Here is a 19,763-nt window from a genome sequence, read left to right as displayed (position 1 = left end):
AAACCTTCTTTATTTACCACAAAGCTGTCTTCCCAACCACATGGCTTGATGCCTGTAGGAATACAGAGCCAGGGAGCTCTGCCTGCAATGAGTGGAAGGGTGTTTGGTCCACGGTGCACTTACAGCCACCAACCTGGTGGGGCTGACCCATATATCAGGGCCAAGGAGCTCATTGACCCAGTCCTGTAAGTCCTCTAAGTCTCTCTGAACAAAGATCAACACTTATCTGCTCTTTGTCTTCACCACCATCATCAGTGTTTGATAGGAAAGGTTGGACTCGATGATCCAGTGGGTCTTTTCCAACCTAGTGATTCTATGATTCTATGATCTGTCTCCTTACAGAGGAGGGATGAAAACCAGCCTGGGGCTGCTGCGGCAGCGAAGAAGGATAAAAGGTACCTTGGGCTGGCACAGGGGAAGTGTGAAGCTGAGTAACATTTACAGCCAAGGTTTCTGTTCAGCTGTGCTTTCAGCAAGGAACTGCTGTGTTTCAAAGAGCTGCAGATGACAAGGAAAGGGCTTTCTCAGCCTGGAGCACCTGAATGCAGGGCCTGAGGGCTGCTCAGCAGGAACCCATCCACACGGCAGCTTTTCACGGTGACGTTACCGTCAATAAAGCGAAACATTCAAGCTGAAATTAAAAATACATCAAAAAAGCACAGATGTTTATAAAAAAGCATTTTTACATTATGTTTAAAAAATAGTTGGGTGACTGTGAAAACCACAGAGTAGGTCAAAACCTGCTTTTATGGCAAGTTCACTGTAAATAAAAAACTTTGCATACTAAAGGGGACGTGGTCTGGGCACTCTCCATACCCTCAACCTCTCTTGGAGGAATAAGGGTCCTTGTTTCCATTGTGATGGAGCCACGGGGATAGGAAATGCTACGGCTGCAGTCATCCGACAGCTCATTAACAGTAGCAAGTTAGATCTGGCTTCAAACAAAAATGTTTTGTTTTAAAATAATTCAAATTAAATGAGGGGGAAAAAAAAGGTGGAATTTTTTTGTTCAGTGTTTGGGGAGGGACCCCTCACATCTTTCTTCAGCTTCCGCACAGCTCAGCTCCTGCCTCCTCCCATCATTTCCTACTAGAAAAAAGAAAACAACCCCCAGGTGGATTTCCCTTCCAAGCGGAATCCAACTTCAATTCCTAATTCTGAGGCATTGCAGGGGTGCAATAAATAATCACAAGGGGATGGAAAAAAAAGACAAATTGTGGAAGAAAAATAAAAGGACAGAAAATTTTGTATATTTCCTGTTGAAAAAGTAAAAGAAACACCCAGCCCTTTGTGTGGCTGGTATTTTCAATGGGCAAAATGCAGAATTGATAAAGTCCTCAACCTAGCTCTGCGCTCAGCCCCTCGACACCTCCATCCCAGTGCAGATGGAAGCGCCAGGGCGCTGGAGCCATCTGCGTTCCCCAGCCGGCCCATCACGTGTCAGACTCTTGGAAGCAGCCCCAGGTCCTTCCCCCAGTGCCTTTTCTTCTTCCAGCACGCTCTAGCAAGCAAGTGTGTGCAAGGAGGGTTCCCAGCGCCTCGTCTCAGCCCCCGTTGGCCATCGCACGCCCCTACCTGCAGGGACACGAGCACGGGGAGACTGTGCTGCCTCTCGTCATGTAAATGGCTCAGAGCAGAGGGGAAGGAGCACGGCTTCGCTCGACAAGGATTTCCTCGGTTTCACCGAAAGGCTGAGGAATGTCTAACGCTAACTACATCCAGATGTGCCGACTTGGCAGCCCGAGCCGAGACATTACCAAGAGGACGCGGGATCGGCGCTATCAAATGGGGTGTAAGTATCTATTATGTATGTTTGATCAGGGTGGGGTGAGGAGACTTCTGCAGTGAGCAGTGGGAACTGGAGACTGGCCTTACCCCTCTCTTTTTCCCCAGCCTGCGGCTTCTCTTGTGGCTCTTGTGTTGTTACAAGCAGCAACCCCAGCAGGGATTGTTAACACACAGCAGGGCCGGCTGCAGGCTCTGAACATGCAGTCTTCAGCCCTGCTACATCTGCTTTACATTCTGAAGAACTTTCTTTGAGTGTTTAAGTTGTTTCTACAGAAGAAAGTTTGGGGCTTCTTTAGAGAATGGCTCCAGTGCTGCAAGATGGGGTTTCTTCCCAACCAAAACATGTTTCAGTGGTGGTACATTACATTTACAAGCTGCTCCTCAGAAAAAAAAAGAACATGAATCTTTCTCCTGTGTTACGCTGCTGTGTGCTTGCTGCAAAACATGGGAATTTTTCAGGCTCCTTAATGTTGCATAGAGAGAAGGAAAAAAAATTAGTTCCAGTGAAATGGGCAGTTACTGATCACATATTTTAACAGCTTTTAGGCAGATTCTGATATATCTTCTTAAGTATCGTCTTGATGTTAGTGGGGGAAGTCAGCATGTACTCCCTTTCCCTTTCACCTCTGGGTGTAACAATGTCCATGCTGATGTGATGAAATTGCTGGAGTTGGGGGCACACCAGGCAAATTGTTTATCAGATCAGCAGAGGGTCTGGGAGATGAGCAGGCATTGCAGCCTGGGGAAAGGAGGGCAGTTGTTTCAGTGGGGCTGTTTCTCATCCCTCCACGAGTCTGCAAGGTTTTATTCTCCACTTGGGGCCAGGGGGGAATGAGTGTTTGCAAGAAAGAGGCAGGCTCCTTGCCTTTGGCTTCTCCAGGAGGGGCCCGTCACCTCGAAGCACTCGGGTTCCCAGTTGAGCTGCTGAGCTCTCCGTAATTCTGAAAATCAGACCACCTACATGCAAATCCACATCTGGTTTTATTAGAGCACCTCTGAAGGCTGCTAAGCCTGTCTAAGAGAATTGTGCTTTACCTTTTCCTATCTCAAAGGCAGCCGAATGCTCTCACGGTGCTGTGAGTAGGAGCTGGAGGTTTGGCTCTTTGCTGGGACGTGTCTGGCAGCAGCGTCATCCTGCATGGACATCGTCTCACCAGTGCGTCCAGCCCCGCAAGGGCCAGGGAAACATCCTGCACTGCTTAAATGCAGCAGAGCTGCAGTCTCCAAACTGCGCCACGTGTACATCAGTGACTTATCAGCAGGAGTGGTGCAGGCAGACGGGGTTTGTCAGAGGTCGTGGGGACAGTTGTGCAGGCAGCCCAGGGCCCTTGGGGTTCCCACGTGCGATTCTGCTGTCTTCTGCCCCTGTGCCACACGATTCCCTGCCAGAATGGTGCCTTCTGCCACAGTGCAGGGAGGCTCCAAAGGGATCTGAACAGGCTGGGCCGCTGGGCCTAGACCAACGGCGGGAGGCTTAACAAGGCCAAGGGCCGGGTCCTGCACTTGGGGCACAACAACCCTGAGCAGCTACAGACTAGGAGAAGTCTGGCTGGAAACTGCCTGGAGGAGAAAGACCTGGGGGTGTTGGTTGACAGCGACTGAACATGAGCCAGCAGTGGCCCAGGTGGCCAAGAAGGCCAAGGGCATCTTGGCTTGGATCAGAAACGGCGTGACCAGCAGGTCCAGGGAGGTTATTCTCCCTCTGTACTCGACACGGGTGAGACCGCTCCTCGAATCCTGTGTTCAGTTCTGGGCCCCTCACCACAAGAAGGATGTTGAGGCTCTGGAGCGAGTCCAGAGAAGAGCAACAAAGCTGGTGAAGGGGCTGGAGAACAAGAGGAGCGGCTGAGAGAGCTGGGGGTGTTTAGCCTGGAGAAGAGGAGGCTGAGGGGAGACCTCATTGCTCTCTCCAACTACCTGGAAGGACGTTGTGGAGAGGAGGGAGCTGGGCTCTTCTCCCAAGTGACAGGGGACAGGACGAGAGGGAATGGCCTCAAGCTCTGCCAGGGAAGGTTCAGGCTTGACATCAGGAAAAAATATTTCATGGAAAGGGTCATTGGGCACTAGAACAGCTGCCCAGGGAGGGGGTTGAGTCACCTTCCCTGGAGGTGTTTAAGGGACGGGTGGACGAGGTGCTGAGGGACATGGTTTAGTGATTGATGGGAATGGTTGGACTCGATGATCCTGTGGGCCTTTTCCAGCCTGGTGATTCTATGGTGCTACACGATTCCCTGCCAGGATGGTACCGCACAGGTCCCCACTGGCGATGGTGCAAGGTGCTTTCTGGGACCCCTGTAAGTGAGAGCAGACTAGCATCCATCACCAGACCTTGCACAGCAGCTCTGCAGCTTCTCTCCATTTCACTTTGTATAATTCATAAAAGTTCACAGTCTGGGGTGAAAGCTAAACAGAGACAACCACAGTAGCTGTTCTCAAGCAGTTATCTAGTGCGTGACTGGCTTGCAAAGGTGAGGCTGGCAGTGCCAACAGGAGGGGCTGCAGTAAAATGGGACCAACCAGCTAGGAAGCTGAGGAAACCGCGTATTGAAGGACTTGGGCAAGCTGAGCGATAAATTAGGCACCCTGTCCTCTGACAGCATGGATCTCACCCATTCGTTTACACTGGCCTGAAAAGTGGCTCTGACAGGAAAGTTGGAAACGGTATTTGGAGTAGGGTCTGCGTTTTTATTACCTGCTTGTGCAGTTTTTCAATGAACAGAGCTTTTGCTTCCAGGTGCTGCAATACAAATAGCAGCAGTGACACTGCCAGTGAGAGGCACGTGGGGCTGGCCAGCAACCTCTGAGCAGTGCCACAGGGTGCGGATGAGCACCGCGAGCCTCTGCCCTCTGCACTGCAGTCACTTGGCTCTGGCTCACAATCACAACCCCTGGGAAAGCTCTCTTCAGACACTGAGCTAATTAAATCCTACAGCTCTTCTCAGTTTGTTTATAGGCTTCAAAACTTCTAAGCAGCTGAACGAGATGGTCTTTTTTTTTTTTTTTCTGGTAAGGCAGCTTAGCGACTGTTTTGGTTACTTCATTTTTCTGGGGCTTTGCGCTATCTAACATGCCAAAGGGCATCTCTTGGATTTCAGTTTTCCCAGTCTTCTAGTCAAGAAGATCAAATTGTTCAGCATGGCTTTGTGATCCTATAGTTACAAGTGAGACCCCTTCACAAACAACCTGTACTGCAGAAGGGGGAATTTTCTGACACCAAAGCTATTTGAAGCATCAACTTTGATAAGGTTGACTTTACCTGGGGAAAACTGAACAAAAACCCAAGCAAACCTAAAAGATAAACCATGCAGGAATAAAAAACTTCTAGCATGACACGCATGGTTTAGTATTTGATAGGAATGGTTGGACTCGATGATCTGGTGGGTCTTTTCCAACCTAGTGATTCTATGATTCTATGATTCAAAGACAGAAATTAAAAAGGGCTTCTTCACCTCATCAAACATGCAGAGCTGTTTTCCCCCTTCAAATGCTCCAAAACCAGCTCAAATGGTTAAACTCAAGCTGTTTCATGCTTGTTTTTGTATGTGGGGCAGAACTAACCCAGCGCTGGAAGCTGACACATTTTCCTGTGGGTATCTCCATCAGCCCAGACACTCATGCAATGCAGAAGGTGATGAAGTTTTGCCTGCACAAGACTCATATTGAGCTAACTGAGCTGAGTGTTTGAAACCTTTGTCTCAGCACTCAGGGAAGGAGAAGGATGGCCAGCCCAGTGTGGCTTGAGAGTTTAAAATAAGTGATCCTCATGCAAAATAAAGTGCTGCTTGTGTGTGTGTGTTCAGCAATGCATGTAAACTAAAGTCACATAGACACAGAAATCAAACACTCCCCCGACCCTCAGGAGGCTCAGAGGATGGGACCAAACAAGAGTTGGTAGGAAGATTTGAGGTTGAGGCTCTGGAGAGAGTCCAGAGAAGAGCAACAAGGCTGGTGAAAGGGCTGGAGAACAGGCCTTATGAGGAGCGGCTGAGAGAGCTGGGGGTGTTTAGCCTGGAGAAGAGGAGGCTGAGGGGAGACCTCATTGCTCTCTACAATTACCTGAAAGGACGTTGTAGAGAGGAGGGTGCTGGCCTCTTCTCCCAAGTGACAGGGGACAGGACAAGAGGGAATGGCCTCAAGCTCCGCCAGGGGAGGTTTAGGCTAGACATTAGGAAAAAATTCTTTACAGAAAGGGTCATTGGGCACTGGAACAGGCTGCCCAGGGAGGGGGTTGAGTCACCTTCCCTGGAGGTGTTTAAGGCACGGGTGGATGAGGTGCTGAGGGATATGGTTTAGTGTTTGATGGGAACGGTTGGACTCGATGATCCAGTGGGTCTCTTCCAACCTGGTTGTTCTGTGATTCTGTGAAGATGTAGTACTAGAGCTTCAGGAGGTGCAGACTACTTGGTGTCAGCATCCTGGTGTGGTGGGATGAGGCTGATCCGCCCACATCTATTTTGGAGAGTCCCAGTCGCAGGATGGGCACAGAGTATGCTGTCAGGGTTGCTGGTGGGTTCTTGAACTGTGCCAGGAGGAGGTCGCAGAGGAACAGCAGCACAAGGCGAGGAGAAGCATCAAAGCTTGATTTGCTTGTTGAGTGAATCAGGGCAGAAAACCTGCTGGAAATGGGATGGGAAAGGGATATGTGCACAGACCTCCCTGCTGCAGGCCAGAGCCCGGGTCTCAGCTGCCAGTATGGGGCATTACAGATCGACTTTGTTCTTGTGAAATGTGTTCAACCAACGTAAAATGCAAACAAGTATCTAAAACCTCAAGAAACATCACCACTCCAAATTTTCCAAGTTCCCCTGAAGACTGCAAAGAACTCATTGAACCCACCACTGCTGGATCTCCAACACTTTCATCAGCTAATTTTACAGAGAAACAGATAAGACACCTCCATCAGCAGCTACTGTGGCCCAGACAAGGTATGCAGCCCCCTCCGTTTCCCAGTCCAAACCTACCAGTGGCAGCTCTGGCTTCAGGAGTGAGGAGGGGAGCCAGGAGGGAGCTGGAAACACGTTGCATGCAGTGGGGCAGCAGGCTGATCCAGGGACAATCCACATGCATGCTTGCTGGGGACGGATGGTCCTGTGGGCAGGGCTGGGATGAGTGTCCAGCAGGGCTGGCTGCTGTGTTTCAGACACTCTTGCTCAGCATACCAATTTTCAGCTTGCCTCACTATCACAGCTGCTTTTCCTGAGGCTGGGCGGGTTGAATAACCACTTACCAAGGCACAAAGCAACATGAGAGAGTCACCAAGTCCTGAATTCAGGGACAGGATCCAGAGGCTTTTCCCTGCTTGGGCCCATGTGAGCAGACGTGCCAAGTGATGGAGATGCGACAGCTGCTGCAAAAGAAGGAAGCTTCCAGGATGAGGTCAAGGCTTCACGTTATTCAACTAGGAATGAAGGATTAGCATCTTAGAAGAAAAAAAATATCATCATTTAGCCGCTCTTATTGCAGCACTCCTTGGCTGTATTTCAGAATCCTCCTCTCAAATAAATGAAAACCAGGCAAAGGACTGGGCCCTCTGCCCGAGTGTGCAACAGCGCAGGTCAGACTCACTGCCTGGATGCTCACCAGGGCCCAACCTCTTCCAGCTTTCCAGCATTTCATTGCCTCTTGGGCCATGCAGACTGTGGACCCCTTGGTCCTTCCAACACATTCCCTATGTGTGGGCTCCCCACGTTGCTTCCTCATGGCTATGAGACCTCTCAGCCTCTTCCTACAGCCCAGCTCAGCCCTCTAACATTGCTGGTGCTTGCAGCCCAGCCAAGAGAATCACAGAAACACCCCTTGTCCTCCCTAGTCCCACCACTGGAGCAAACTGCAATGTCCTGTTCAGTCCCCATCCCTGGAGGTATTTAAAAGATGGGTAGATGAAGTACTTAGGATATGATTTAGTAGTGGACAGGTACGTTTGGAATTGATGATCTCAAAGGTCTTTTCCAACCTAATGAGTCTATGACCTGCTCGAGCTGGACTCAAAATCCCTACTGTAGCCATCCCTGGGTAGCCAACACAGAGATGGACAATTGCCTATTTTTCCAAGTGTGGAGGGCATGGGAGGCAGCCCTGGTAGGTAAATCTGCATCCCCAAGGCATGGAGCGATGCAGCCGTTTTATAACCCCGTCTCCGTTTCACACCCCCCAGGTGGCATAGGAAGCAGAGGCCTTGGATGCAGACACACAGCGAGATGCTGTGCTGAGAAACCCTCTGCTGTGCTCACATCTCTCTTGTTTGGCATCATTCTGCTGGCTTTGATAGCCCTGCAATTCTGTGCCTCCCTCCTCCTGACGTTGAGGCGGGTGAATAATCTTTTTGGCTGTAGGACATAGCAGAGTGTCTGCCAGAATCATCCATCCCTCTGAATCCGAGAGCAGGACGGCTTTTCCCACACTGACTTCCATGGGCAGAGCTCATACCTGTGTAATAAATTGAGGACATTTCCTTCAAAAGAAAGAAATACCAAAGACTGGAAAAGCCATATAATTCAGTCAAGGAATCACTTCAAGGGCTGGAAACTTGTTTTGAATGAGATGTCTATATACAGCAACAAACTCTTTTATTTCAGCATGTAAGTTGCTATTTCAGATTCTTTTCTTTCAATAAATGAAAACACAGAAGAAAGTCTAGGCTATCAGCCCAGGATTGTAACAATTCGAGGTTTTTCTTGGCTTTTCCAGGGGTACTTACTGCCAGATTCTGAGATGCTGGCAGAATCAATCTGTAAACCATGGAAATTATGAGTTTTGTGTCACATACATTTTATTCCAAACCCTCGCCTATAAAATTAAACACAGGAAAGAGCCAGGATTTTCATCCAGCTCCTTAATTACCATCTGGAGCTTGGCAACCGAAATAAGATCAAACTTTTGCATAGCAGAGGAACAAAAAATGCGCTTTAACAATGGGGAAAGAGATGAGCCTTTACAAAGAGCTTGAATGGAGATGCACAAACACCCCAACGCTATCAGGATCCATCCCACCAGGGGCTGCACATCTCCCACTCGCTTCAGAGATCACACACACAGAGCTGCATAGCGCATCAATAAAGCTTAAACCATCACAACAGAAAGAGTAAAACGCCCTAATTTTAGTTCTTATGAGCTTTTTGAGATAGGCTCCCTATTTTAGGTATCTCAATAGCACCCAGCAAAAATTCTTGCTGGTGATGGGCAGGAGATGTCCAGTGGCATGTTCTGTGTGAATGAAACAAGCCCTTCATACCCTCAGAGCTTCTGGAGAAGTATTGAAGGCAACATGAGAGAAAGCCTTCTGGGAACTGCATCTTGACAGATAAAGGATGATTTAACACCAAACTGAAACATAGCAGGTTGTTGCAAAGCACCGTAATCGGGACTTGCCAAGGGTAATTTGCTACGACAGATCTAAAATGCAAACGAACATCCTATATGTGTTAGAAGAAACTATTTTTAGCCTGGTGAGAGAGTCATGAGCCAAGTCATGCAGCAGAAAAAGAAGAAACAGAAAACAGCTTGTAATTAGTATAAGCACTTTGACAACAATTTATGAGAGATCAGAGAAAATTCTACAATCCTGCTATCAATGTCAAATTTACGCTGGTTAAAAGCTCTGCCTAGCCTAGGAGAGAAGTTAAAGGTACAGTAAAAAAAAGCAAAAAAAAAAAAACAGAGAAAACCCCAGCGATCTCTAAAAGAGACCAGGAAATGGTGAGAAGCGCAGCCTGAAGAAAAACTCATGGTCATCAGGACAAGGAGGAAGTGATTTCAAATCCACTGGGAATGCAGAAAGCTTTAGCAAGGCAGAGATAAGCCGTTTGCTAAAATAAAGTTTTCAGTAATACTGGAGACAAAACAGACAAGGTCAGCAAATGTTTTGGAGCTGCACTTGGAAAAAGATAGCTGACACCACACAATGACAAAAAACTCTCCATTTCAACAGCAACTTGGAGATGTGCTTAACCAGTAATGAAAATGCAAAATATTTTAAAATATGGTCCAAGTGATGTGTGATCTTAGGAAGAAATGTTATGCTGTGAGGGTGGGGAGGGCCTGGCCAGGTGTCCCAGAGCAGTGGTGGCTGCCCCATCCCTGGAGGTGTTCAGGGCCAGGTTGGATGGGGCTTGGAGCCCCTGATCCAGTGGGAGGTGTCCCTGCCCCTGGCAGGGGCTGGAACTGGATGGGTTTTAAGGTCCCTTCCAACCCAAACCATTCTCTGATTCTGAGATTCTATGAGAACTACAGACTCGATCTAATTTTGAGCTTTGAAAATATAATTTTATAGCTGATGGAAAATTGATAGTTAATGAACAGCTAGTTGGTGATACAACCCGTGACAGTGAAAAAGGATTTGCTGAAAACTGCTATCACTGAACTAAAGACAGTCCTGTTTTAAGTCATAATCACATTGAATAACAACATTCTTACCAAGCCCGCAGGTGCCCATTAGATGCCTGAGCCAGTAATGTGGCTACGGGGCTCGACTGGAGGCTGAGGATCTGTGTGCTCATAGGCTGACAATGCTGAAAATTGCAAACTGTAGGAATAAATTGTGTAAGAAGCCGCAAGCCCTGGCTCCTCCACACTTTTCAGTCCTCAGTAGGGAGTGTTACTTAAGTGAAGACAGACCGACCTTCCACCTGGCAGCTTGTGATCAAGATGTTTTTGGGTAAGATGATCTCAGTTAATTCACGACAGACAACTACAATACCTTCAAAGGCAGCTTCTACTAATATAGCACAGGCAAGAGAGAGCTGTAAATCGCATATGAACGCAAAACATTATCAGTGGATTATGTAAGAACAGTTATGTGTACTTGTGGGAGAATTTTGGGGTATAAGCTTTTAGGAATGTGCCTCCTGCTAACAACTGCAGGGATTACGATTGTCACCTGCTTTCTCCAGGAGCCACCATCATGGAATCATAAAATTGTAGAATCACCAGATTGGAAAAGACCCACTGGATCATTGAGTCCAACCATTCCTATCAAACACTAAACCATGTCCCTCAGCACCTCATCCACCCGTCCCTTAAACTCCTCCAGGGAAGGTGACTCAACCCCCTCCCTGGGCAGCTGTTCCAGTGCCCAATGACCCTTTCTGTGAAATACTTTTTCCTGATGTCAAGCCTGAACCTCCCCTGGTGGAGCTTGAGGCCATTCCCTCTCGTCCTGTCCCCGGTCACTTGGGAGAAGAGCCCAGCTCCCTCCTCTCCACAACCTCCTTTCAGGTAGTTGGAGAGAGCAATGAGGTCTCCCCTCAGCCTCCTCTTCTCCAGCCTAAACACACCCAGCTCTCTCAGCCGCTCCTCTTGTTCTCCAGCCCCTTCCCCAGCTTTGTTGCTCTTCTCTGGACTCGCTCCAGAGCCTCAGCGTCCTTCTTGTGGTGAGGGGCCCAGAACTGAACACAGGATTCGAGGAGCGGTCTCACCAGTGCCGAGTCCAGAGGGAGAAGAACCTCCCTGGACCTGCTGGTCACGCCGTTTCTGATCCAAGCCAAGATGCCATTGGCCTTCTTGGCCACCTGGGCCCCTGCTGGCTCATGTTCAGTCGCTGTCAACCAACACCCCCAGGTCCTTCTCCTCCAGGCAGTTTCCAGCCAGACTTCTCCTAGTCTGGAGCTGCTCAGGGTTGTTGTGCCCCAAGTGCAGGACCCGGCATTTGGCCGTGCTAAACCTCCTGCCATCAAGGTCTCCTCTGTTCCAATGTGCTATCAGCCACTGTGGGGGACAGCATGGCTGCACCTACAATGCTGGTGGTGAGAGGACTTGCCTTTGCTGCAGCTCCAAACACTCAACCACCCCTTCCCCAGAACTGTGGTTACATGCTGCTTTCTGCCTTCTCACTACTCTTTCATTTTCATCTTTTTTTTTGTTTTGTTGGCAGGTGAAGAACTGGTCAAATGAGACAGAAGATCTCAGGGCAAAGTGTAAGTGAGAAAGCACATTTTGTATTTCAAAAGGCAACTTCATTTCTCACACGTGAATAAAACATCCCTAACACCACGCTGAGCCTTGCTTCTGTGTATAGGGATTTATTTGCCTACCTCTTACTTCGGGTGATACATCAGAGGCAAAACCAATTCTTCCCAAGGCAGTGAAATCTTAGAAATAGCCAAACATGTTCAGCAGAGGGGGCTGTGGGAGAAAGGGTTGATTCCACATTGTGCTCAGGGAGTGGCTTTCAGGATGATGGGGGATGGCCTGGTGGCTTAACTAACCAAGTCACACAGCCAGAGCACCAGGATCAGTGTTAATGTTTGCAACCCGTGTGCTTTTTGGCAAGCTCCTTCATGTATCTCCATGTTTGCATGAGTAACATGCACTTCTACTGTTAGTTTTTTAAATGCGGTTTCAGTTCTTCTTGCCTCAATGCTTCAAAGGTGCCGAATCCTCACTGCTGACACACTGTGTGTTTCTTTACAGATGGACATTCATGCTAGGCAGCTCAAACTCAGCTTTTAACAGCCCCAGGAACACTGTGGAAACAATGAGAGTTCGTCTCAAAGGAGATGCGATCTGTACCCTTGTCCTGCTGGTAGCACTTTGCTCTTTACTCTACTCCCAGCTGGAACATTTAGTCCCACTTGGAAACAAGGAGCCAACACAGAAGAAGCCTTCAGTGACATTAAAAAAATCCCCTGAGCACACAGCAGCCTGGAGACAGATGCCAGTAGAGGCAACAGTACCCAGACCCCAAGTAACTCCTATCGTTAAACGAACAGAAGTGGCTAACAACAGGGTTCAAACTACAACTCCATCCCCACTGACTGATTCTACCTTTAACTTCAAGCGCTATCTCCTAAACAAGGATAACAGGAACTTCAAACTCCTCGTTAACCAGCCCAAGAAATGCAGGAAAACACCTGGAGGTCCCTTTCTGCTCATTGCTATCAAATCGGTAGTTGAAGACTTTGACAGACGTGAGATTGTCCGGAAAACTTGGGGCAGGGAGGGTTTGGTGAATGGGGAGCAGATCCAGCGAGTGTTCCTCCTAGGAACACCAAAGAATAGGACAGTGCTGGCAACGTGGGAGACCCTGATCCATCAGGAGAGTCAGACATACCGGGACATTTTACTCTGGGACTTCATGGACACTTTCTTCAATCTCACCCTGAAGGAGATCCACTTCCTGAACTGGGCTGCTGAATTCTGCCACAATGTGAAATTTATTTTTAAAGGTGATGCTGATGTTTTTGTCAATGTTGAGAACATCGTTGACTTCCTTGAGAGACATGACCCCTCTGAGGACCTCTTTGTTGGGGACATCATCTACAATGCCCGCCCTATCCGTGTTCGAAAAAGCAAATACTATATCCCAGAGACCATGTATGGACTGAGCATCTATCCAGCCTATGCAGGAGGAGGAGGGTTTTTGCTGTCCAGCCGCACCATGAGGAAGCTCTCCAGGGCTTGCAGAGAGGTGGAACTCTTCCCCATCGATGATGTCTTTTTGGGCATGTGCTTACAGAGAATCAACCTCAAACCCGTTTTGCATGAAGGATTCAAGACCTTTGGCATTGTCAAGCCTTCTGCTGCCCCACACCTACAGACGTTTGACCCCTGTTTTTACAAAGATCTCATGGTGGTTCACAGTCTGAAAGTTGCTGAGATCTGGCTAATGTGGAACCTGCTCCACAGCCCACGTCTTTCCTGTACTCAGAAAAAGCAAGTGAAGAAACCTTTCCAGTGGAAAAAGAAAGTTCAAACAACACAGGCAACACCCCTCAGATAATGCAGGCAGATCAACGCAGAAACATGTAGAAAAACAGACGAGAAAGGGAATCTAGAACTGTTTGCAACCAAGTGAACAGACTTTATAAGTGCACTATTTCAGTACATCGGTAAGAGAAGATGACAAACTATTGTGGGAATTTGCCAAAATTTTACCTTTGCACACATATACCACGTAGGTCCTTCTCCATTAATGAGTCCACATAAACGTAACATTATCTTTAATTTATTATTATTTATTAGAATTATAGTAATGCTTAGTGGGCCGATGTATAAAAACACAGTGTAAAAATGCAGTCCTTGGAAATCTTTCAGCATTGCTAGAAATGGGAGAAATGAAATAAGATAGAGGGTAAGAGAAGATGCCAAGAAACACAGGGATCTGTGGCTTGGACTCATTGAGAAATGACTCAACTACACCATAACTAAAGGCAATCAAGACACGTTAGCGTGCACTCAAATCAAATCTACACTTTCTGGTTGGCTTTCTGTAGGCCTCATAAGAAGAAAAGAGCAACAGCTATTGAAACAGGGTCCTATTCATTGCAGACAGGATGAACTACAAGAAAACAAACTGGAGGTTTTAGCTGGTTGAGCAAAAGGCAGGTAAGTAGATAACTGGGAACAAACTTCCAAAGTGCCTTTAGAGAAAGAACAGAAAGTGTGAGTTGATCCCTGCAAGTCTTGACTTTTCTTTGTTCATAGCAACTCCTCAGTTCAAACATCTGCTCCATTGATGCACTCAGGAGTCAGGGGACCAGCTTTGGTGTTTCCATATGCTCAGGCTTTCTACGCTACGGTGACAGGCACTCAGTGAAAACTCAAAGTCATCCAATTGTATCTGGTCTCTCTCATCATCGAATTCAGATTTTCAGAAGCTTTGTATCTGGAGAGATCCTCCGTCCTTCGCTTATGAGGGTAAAACCACAGAGAGATGCTCCTTGCGTCACAGTTGGGAGATTCATCAAATCAAAGGACAACTTGTCAATGGACTGGGCTGGTTTCTATAGATCTTGGTGCTTTTGCCTGGCACACAGTCAAAGAGCAAAGAGCAGCCAAGGCTTTTCATATTGCTGCAGGTGCCATGTGACAGGAAAAAGTCTTCAGACCAAAGGGCTTCTGATCAAAAGCCTTTCTAAGTTTACTGCAAGAAACCAAAAACCACACTGATCTTTCTGTTGGGCTTTCCAAGATCCAGTCAGTCTTTAACTTCATAAGTATTTTAAGCATCAGACAAGAGCACTGGATTGCTTAGTTCTTCAAAGAATTGTCAATATTTTGAAGCATTTTGTTTTTCCCAGCAGCAGATAACCTTAAAAGAACATGTTTTTCTTGACTCTAAAGAGGATTTAAATTCCTAAGTCAGGATTTAAAAGCTATGAAAGTCATGAAGAAAACAGCCTGATTTCACCTCTCATACTGTGTTAATTCTTTCGCAACTTTCCTCCTCCTCAATAAGACTCCTATTCACCAGGAACATCTGGTGCCACCCCTCTTCAGGAGGGCACATACACACAGCTTCAAAGGAAACTAAAATCAGTCATAAATGTCCAGAAAGTTACTTTCCCTTGAACGGATCCTGAAGTGCAGCTGCATTTCATACCTGGTTATAACCTTCCTCCCACCCAGCAGTACTCCCGGTTCAATATTTGTATTAACTATGCACAATATGAAGAAAAACAAGCTGGTAATACCTATCAGTAGCCTATTAACAGTTTTACATCTTACCTTCATCATAAGTGTTTAAGCCTTACAATAACATATTTCCTTGGAAACACGGAAATCAAAAGATCATATATTGATTTGGGATATTTTCAGGATGTAACCCTGAAACAGAAAATGCTTACGTAAGCTTTACAAGGAGCTCTGCAGGGTGTGGAAATAAACTAGAGCCTTGTTGGTGGGGGAAAGCCAGTCACACTTGGGCTTGTACAGGAATGTATTACCTGTGATTACTTACAGCTTGGGAAATGATTTATACCATAATTAAAAGACAGCATGCAGTGTGCTTTCAGTTGTCAGAGTGAGTCTGTCACATCTGCACACACATTGTAAGTCTAACACCACAGGTTATTGCTCACAAAGTCAGCAACACAAAAATACATTGTTCATTATTTTGGATAACTTGGTAAATCTTTCCTTATGCTGGATTTAAAGGCAACGACAGAAAAATAAGCACGACTTACCTTATGATTTCCTACGAGGCAGCTGGTCGGGTTCAGCAGTCCTTGTTAAGATCTTCCTTTTAAGCTTGGGGACACAGAGATTGTCCCCCCTCTCTAGAATGGCTTCAGATCTGAAATCTACCCACAGCACAGCATTAATAAGGGATTTTTTTTCCCAGATCAAAGTTGTTGAAGTTCATCATCTGCCTTTGCCAGTATATACCCTGTTAGCTGGCAGAAACAGAACTAGACTAAAATTGTTCACTCTGTTGTCTTAGCCTACGGAATAAGTCACTCCTTTTACCCCAAGAATACTAAATCTAGTATCTATTAATGAATGATACATCTGTTTTTCTTCACCCTCTGCTGCACAGCCTGGATGAGCTGGTTTTAAAAGTTTCCATTTGCTTTCGGAGTTGAGCTGGAAGCTCACAGCCCCCATATGTGAGCACTGGGGAAATGCTGGAGGGCAACACTGCACCCCTTGCAGTTTATTAAACTCATCTTACTGCTACAGCAGGCAAAAAGCCTTTGACTTCACCCAAGCTGGAGACTGTTTCCTAGAAGACAAGGGTCTTAAAAGTCTTAAAAGTCTTAAAATCCTAGATGAGTATGAGAACTGTCAGCAAGGACCTTCTACCACCTTTTCTGATGCACCTCAGAAACATAAACCCATCCACTTCAGAACGAATTTCCAAGCAGCTTTTATTAATTCAATGCATCAGTCAGGGTTTTGCTACTAAGCCCTGCTTGGCATTTTTTTTCATTACTAACCCATGATGAGAAAATAAAACAGAAAAACATCCAAAGTTGGTTCCACCAGCAGCAAGGAAAGCAAGCAGACTTCCTCGAGACAGACATAAACATCTGAAGTTAATGCAGTACAGTAGGTTTTATTGAGAACCAGGGATCCACACACAGTCAGAAGTTGTTCTTACTGTACTTAAGTAGCCAGATTTGTAACTATAACAAGCAGAGCTGGCTTGAACCTCACATTCAGCACCTCTGAATGTGTCTCTAAACACATAAACTGGTAGCAAATGCCAAGATCCAGCAGTCAGGCCACTGCTGACTTGGACATCTTAAAAAAGAAAGCCAACGGTGGCTCTGAAGCAATGAGTGTTAAACATCGTGCCTCCTGTCTGCAGTTTAAATATCATCTTTCTACACCAGGTTCTTGGAAGCAAACCCCAACTGCAAAATCAAACAGGACAAAAATAATCAAACAGCTCAGAGGATCCTCACTGAGAACATTCCTTGGAGAGTGATGAAAGAGCATCAGATCAGGTGGAAAAGACTCCACCCCAAAGCCCAGTCTGAACTGCTGAGCCCTCAAGTTGTACCTCACAGCTAGAGTTGAGTTGCAGGTCTTGTCAGCCCTGAAAGTAACTCCGCTACATCCCTCTAACGATGTCCCTAACTCTACTGATGTTTGTCAAAACCAGCAGAACTTCTAAATCTAACTTGTCGTAAATTTTTAGGCTCACAGGCGGTAAGAAAACCACACTGTGAAATGAGAGAGGAAATTAAACTCCAAAGGACGAGTGCATCCCAGTCCCTCCAAGAGCAGCAAACAGCTCCCCCACCAGTCCTGACCAGCCCAACACTCTCCCCTATTCATCCAAACTCAAATCGTGGATCTTTTCTCTCTCCTTTTCCCAGCCTGTCCGTTGACAAGCCCAGTGCTGAGACCAGGGAAAAAAACCCAATAAAATAACACAGGTCTGCAATGACTGCCTTTTCCCCAGGGGCTGACAGAGCCAGGCTGGGAAAAGCAAGACAAACACTCACAGCAGCTAAAGAAAAGGGTGACTCAGTCTTCGTAGTCTCCAAATTTATAGATGCAACAGAGCTACAAAGCAACCAACAGGGCGAACTCAGGATTTCAGGGCTTCAGTTTTTCTAAGAGAGACCAGCAGAAGTGAAAAGGGAACACAGTGATTCAGGCTGTTTTGATTACAGTTGATTATGCTGCACACCATATAATCATACAAGGCTTTTTTGGCATTGGTATTTAAAATAAATGTCTCCCTGAAAGATATTAATGCTGGAATGAAACTATCCACTAAGTGGAATACATAGCATAGGCATGAAACATTAAGGCACTAAAACCAGCTTCCAAAATTATAATATGTAATACTTTAAAATGACCAAACTAGTAATATCTTAAGGGGAATTAATTAGGGTAAGAAAAGGCTATGTGAAAGCATTACTAGTCCAGAACCATTACCGTTAGAACAGTATCTTACACCACAGTGAACTACCTGCTCTGCAGACTCCAGGTTACCTCTCCTGCTGTTTCAAGTAGTCTTCCCAGATTGTGGAAAGGAATGATATTGCCTGCTGGAAAAACACACATCCCCACAAACAAAACAAAAGCCTTGGATGTAAGGTTTGGCAGATAAAACATTTAAACAGTGTCTTTCATAATTACAACCAAAATTCACACAGGTAGAGAACACGATATTTAAGTTCAGCCTGGATCCTCCAAGTAACACATCAACCCCCTGCAAAACCAAATGCCTTCATAGGTGCAGTTTTCACTCAATGACCCAGTTATACCCTGGCCTTGAACAAAGCCTGCTACTTCATTAACTCCTGATTCTAGTTTAATACTCAAGAGTTACACCTTCAGTAAGGTCCATTTTAAATTTCCCCTTATTTTGCTTCAACCTTACCTTATCTCTGAAACATCCTGGGCCACATCTGACATGACCTGAAGCAACTAAAACCAATTTGTATTTTAACTGCCCCCAGACACAGAGTGGTGTATAGATTTGGCTACATACACTGCATCAGTTCGTGTCTAGCATGGTCAGCCGTAGAGGAGAGTGCCTTTTTGTTAGTGTAATCAAGAGAAAAGGAGGTAAAACAACAGAAAAAAACCCCCATGTTATGTATGTGCAGACCTAGCACAGAATAACATTACTTGCATCATGACACTAGAAGTCATTCTGAACTCAGTGAAGTGTAACACACAACCAGCCCAGGAGAAATTCTGCCATATCAGACAGAGTCCTTGTCCAAATAGCTTGAAGGAAGCAAATAGCTACAGCTTGGACATTGCATTTCTTTCAAAGTAACAGCCACATAGCTTTACACACACATCCACACACTCTTATTTACATTTGGAGCCACCAAACACAAAACCTAAGCAAAGTTCAGCTTAGCAGGGTTGCTAAGTGACTAACAAGCTCCAACAAGGTGTAGGGAGTCGGTGTGAAGTGGGCATCAACACCCTCGGTTTCCCTTTGGAAAACACCAGCTGGTGCCTAACCTCCAGCCAGCCCTGATAACGTGAATCACGATCTTGCTGTAATGCTGAGCCACAGGGAAGATTTTGTTTCAAGCAGGTTTGATGGGAGTTCTGGAATATGAACGATCATGACTGCATGAATCAGTTCTCACATGCCACCTCATTACCGTTTCAGCAAAAAGATCTGTTTAGAATTAGAAGCGTGGTGGTTCCTGGCAACGGAGAGCTGAGTTTTCTTGATAGGAACTGCGTTTTTGGGAAGAGAGGGTTCTCATGTTACACAGCAGCACTGATGCATATAGCACTGCCTGGAATACTGAGAGGAGCCCAGGGAATGCTTGCAGGCCTAAGGAATACGGGAAGAAATGTCAGCTTCACCTCTGACAGGGCACAACAATCAGGTTTATTAACCATAAATAAATGAAGTACTGTGGAAAATACCACACTTTTCAAGTTAAACACACACACAACTCTTGTATTAAAGAAAAGCCACACTTGAAAATGGTATTGTATGCACCATGTGTTTTATTAAAGATAAAACTGATGCAATGCTAAGTATAATTGTATCAATGAAACTAAAATGATGGACCAATGCCCACATTGCCAACATGCAGAATCTGCATGAAACCAGACATAATTCTAACCAGGGCACCTGCTGAGAGGTATCTGACATCCCAAGTCTCCCTGTTCCTTTGGGAAGGGAAGGGGATGTGTCCCGACCAGCTGCCCCAGCAGAGTACGAGCTGGGTCAAGTCAACAGCCTCATCTCGCCTCTCCTTCCCACCACGCTGCCATCCTCACCTTCTCCTTCCAAGCTCCTCTGTTCCCTATTCCTTCCT

The 19,763-nt window shown here is 46.4% G+C and overlaps 1 protein-coding gene and 1 long non-coding RNA gene across 2 annotated transcripts; one reads left to right on the top strand and one right to left on the bottom strand.

Annotated features, from left to right (window-relative positions):
* Nucleotides 1-1,606: 1,606 nt before the first annotated feature.
* Nucleotides 1,607-15,681, top strand: B3GNT9 (UDP-GlcNAc:betaGal beta-1,3-N-acetylglucosaminyltransferase 9). The gene is made up of 3 exons (XM_069868704.1): nucleotides 1,607-1,792; nucleotides 11,657-11,699; nucleotides 12,196-15,681. Exon 3 carries the CDS (start codon nucleotides 12,206-12,208, stop codon nucleotides 13,502-13,504), a length of 1,299 nt encoding a protein of 432 aa, XP_069724805.1. The 5' UTR covers nucleotides 1,607-1,792; nucleotides 11,657-11,699; nucleotides 12,196-12,205; the 3' UTR covers nucleotides 13,505-15,681.
* LOC138726736 (uncharacterized) lies at nucleotides 14,575-18,579 on the bottom strand. Its single transcript, XR_011338474.1, has 4 exons — nucleotides 17,460-18,579; nucleotides 15,690-15,806; nucleotides 15,232-15,330; nucleotides 14,575-14,647 (listed from the first exon to the last, which is right to left on the bottom strand). It is a non-coding gene; the product is annotated as an uncharacterized lncRNA (long non-coding RNA).
* Between the last annotated feature and the right edge of the window lie 1,184 nt (nucleotides 18,580-19,763).

Source organism: Phaenicophaeus curvirostris, chromosome 14, assembly GCF_032191515.1.
Source record: "Phaenicophaeus curvirostris isolate KB17595 chromosome 14, BPBGC_Pcur_1.0, whole genome shotgun sequence".
In the NCBI taxonomy this organism is placed as follows: domain Eukaryota; kingdom Metazoa; phylum Chordata; class Aves; order Cuculiformes; family Cuculidae; genus Phaenicophaeus; species Phaenicophaeus curvirostris.
Note: the sequence above shows the minus strand (reverse complement) of the source record. Positions and strands in the feature narration are given on the sequence as shown.

What these genes read in the sequence shown, in the direction of transcription:
- B3GNT9 (XM_069868704.1), top strand. Translation starts at nt 12,206, where the DNA reads ATGCTAGGCAGCTCAAACTCAGCTTTTAACAGCCCCAGGAACACTGTG.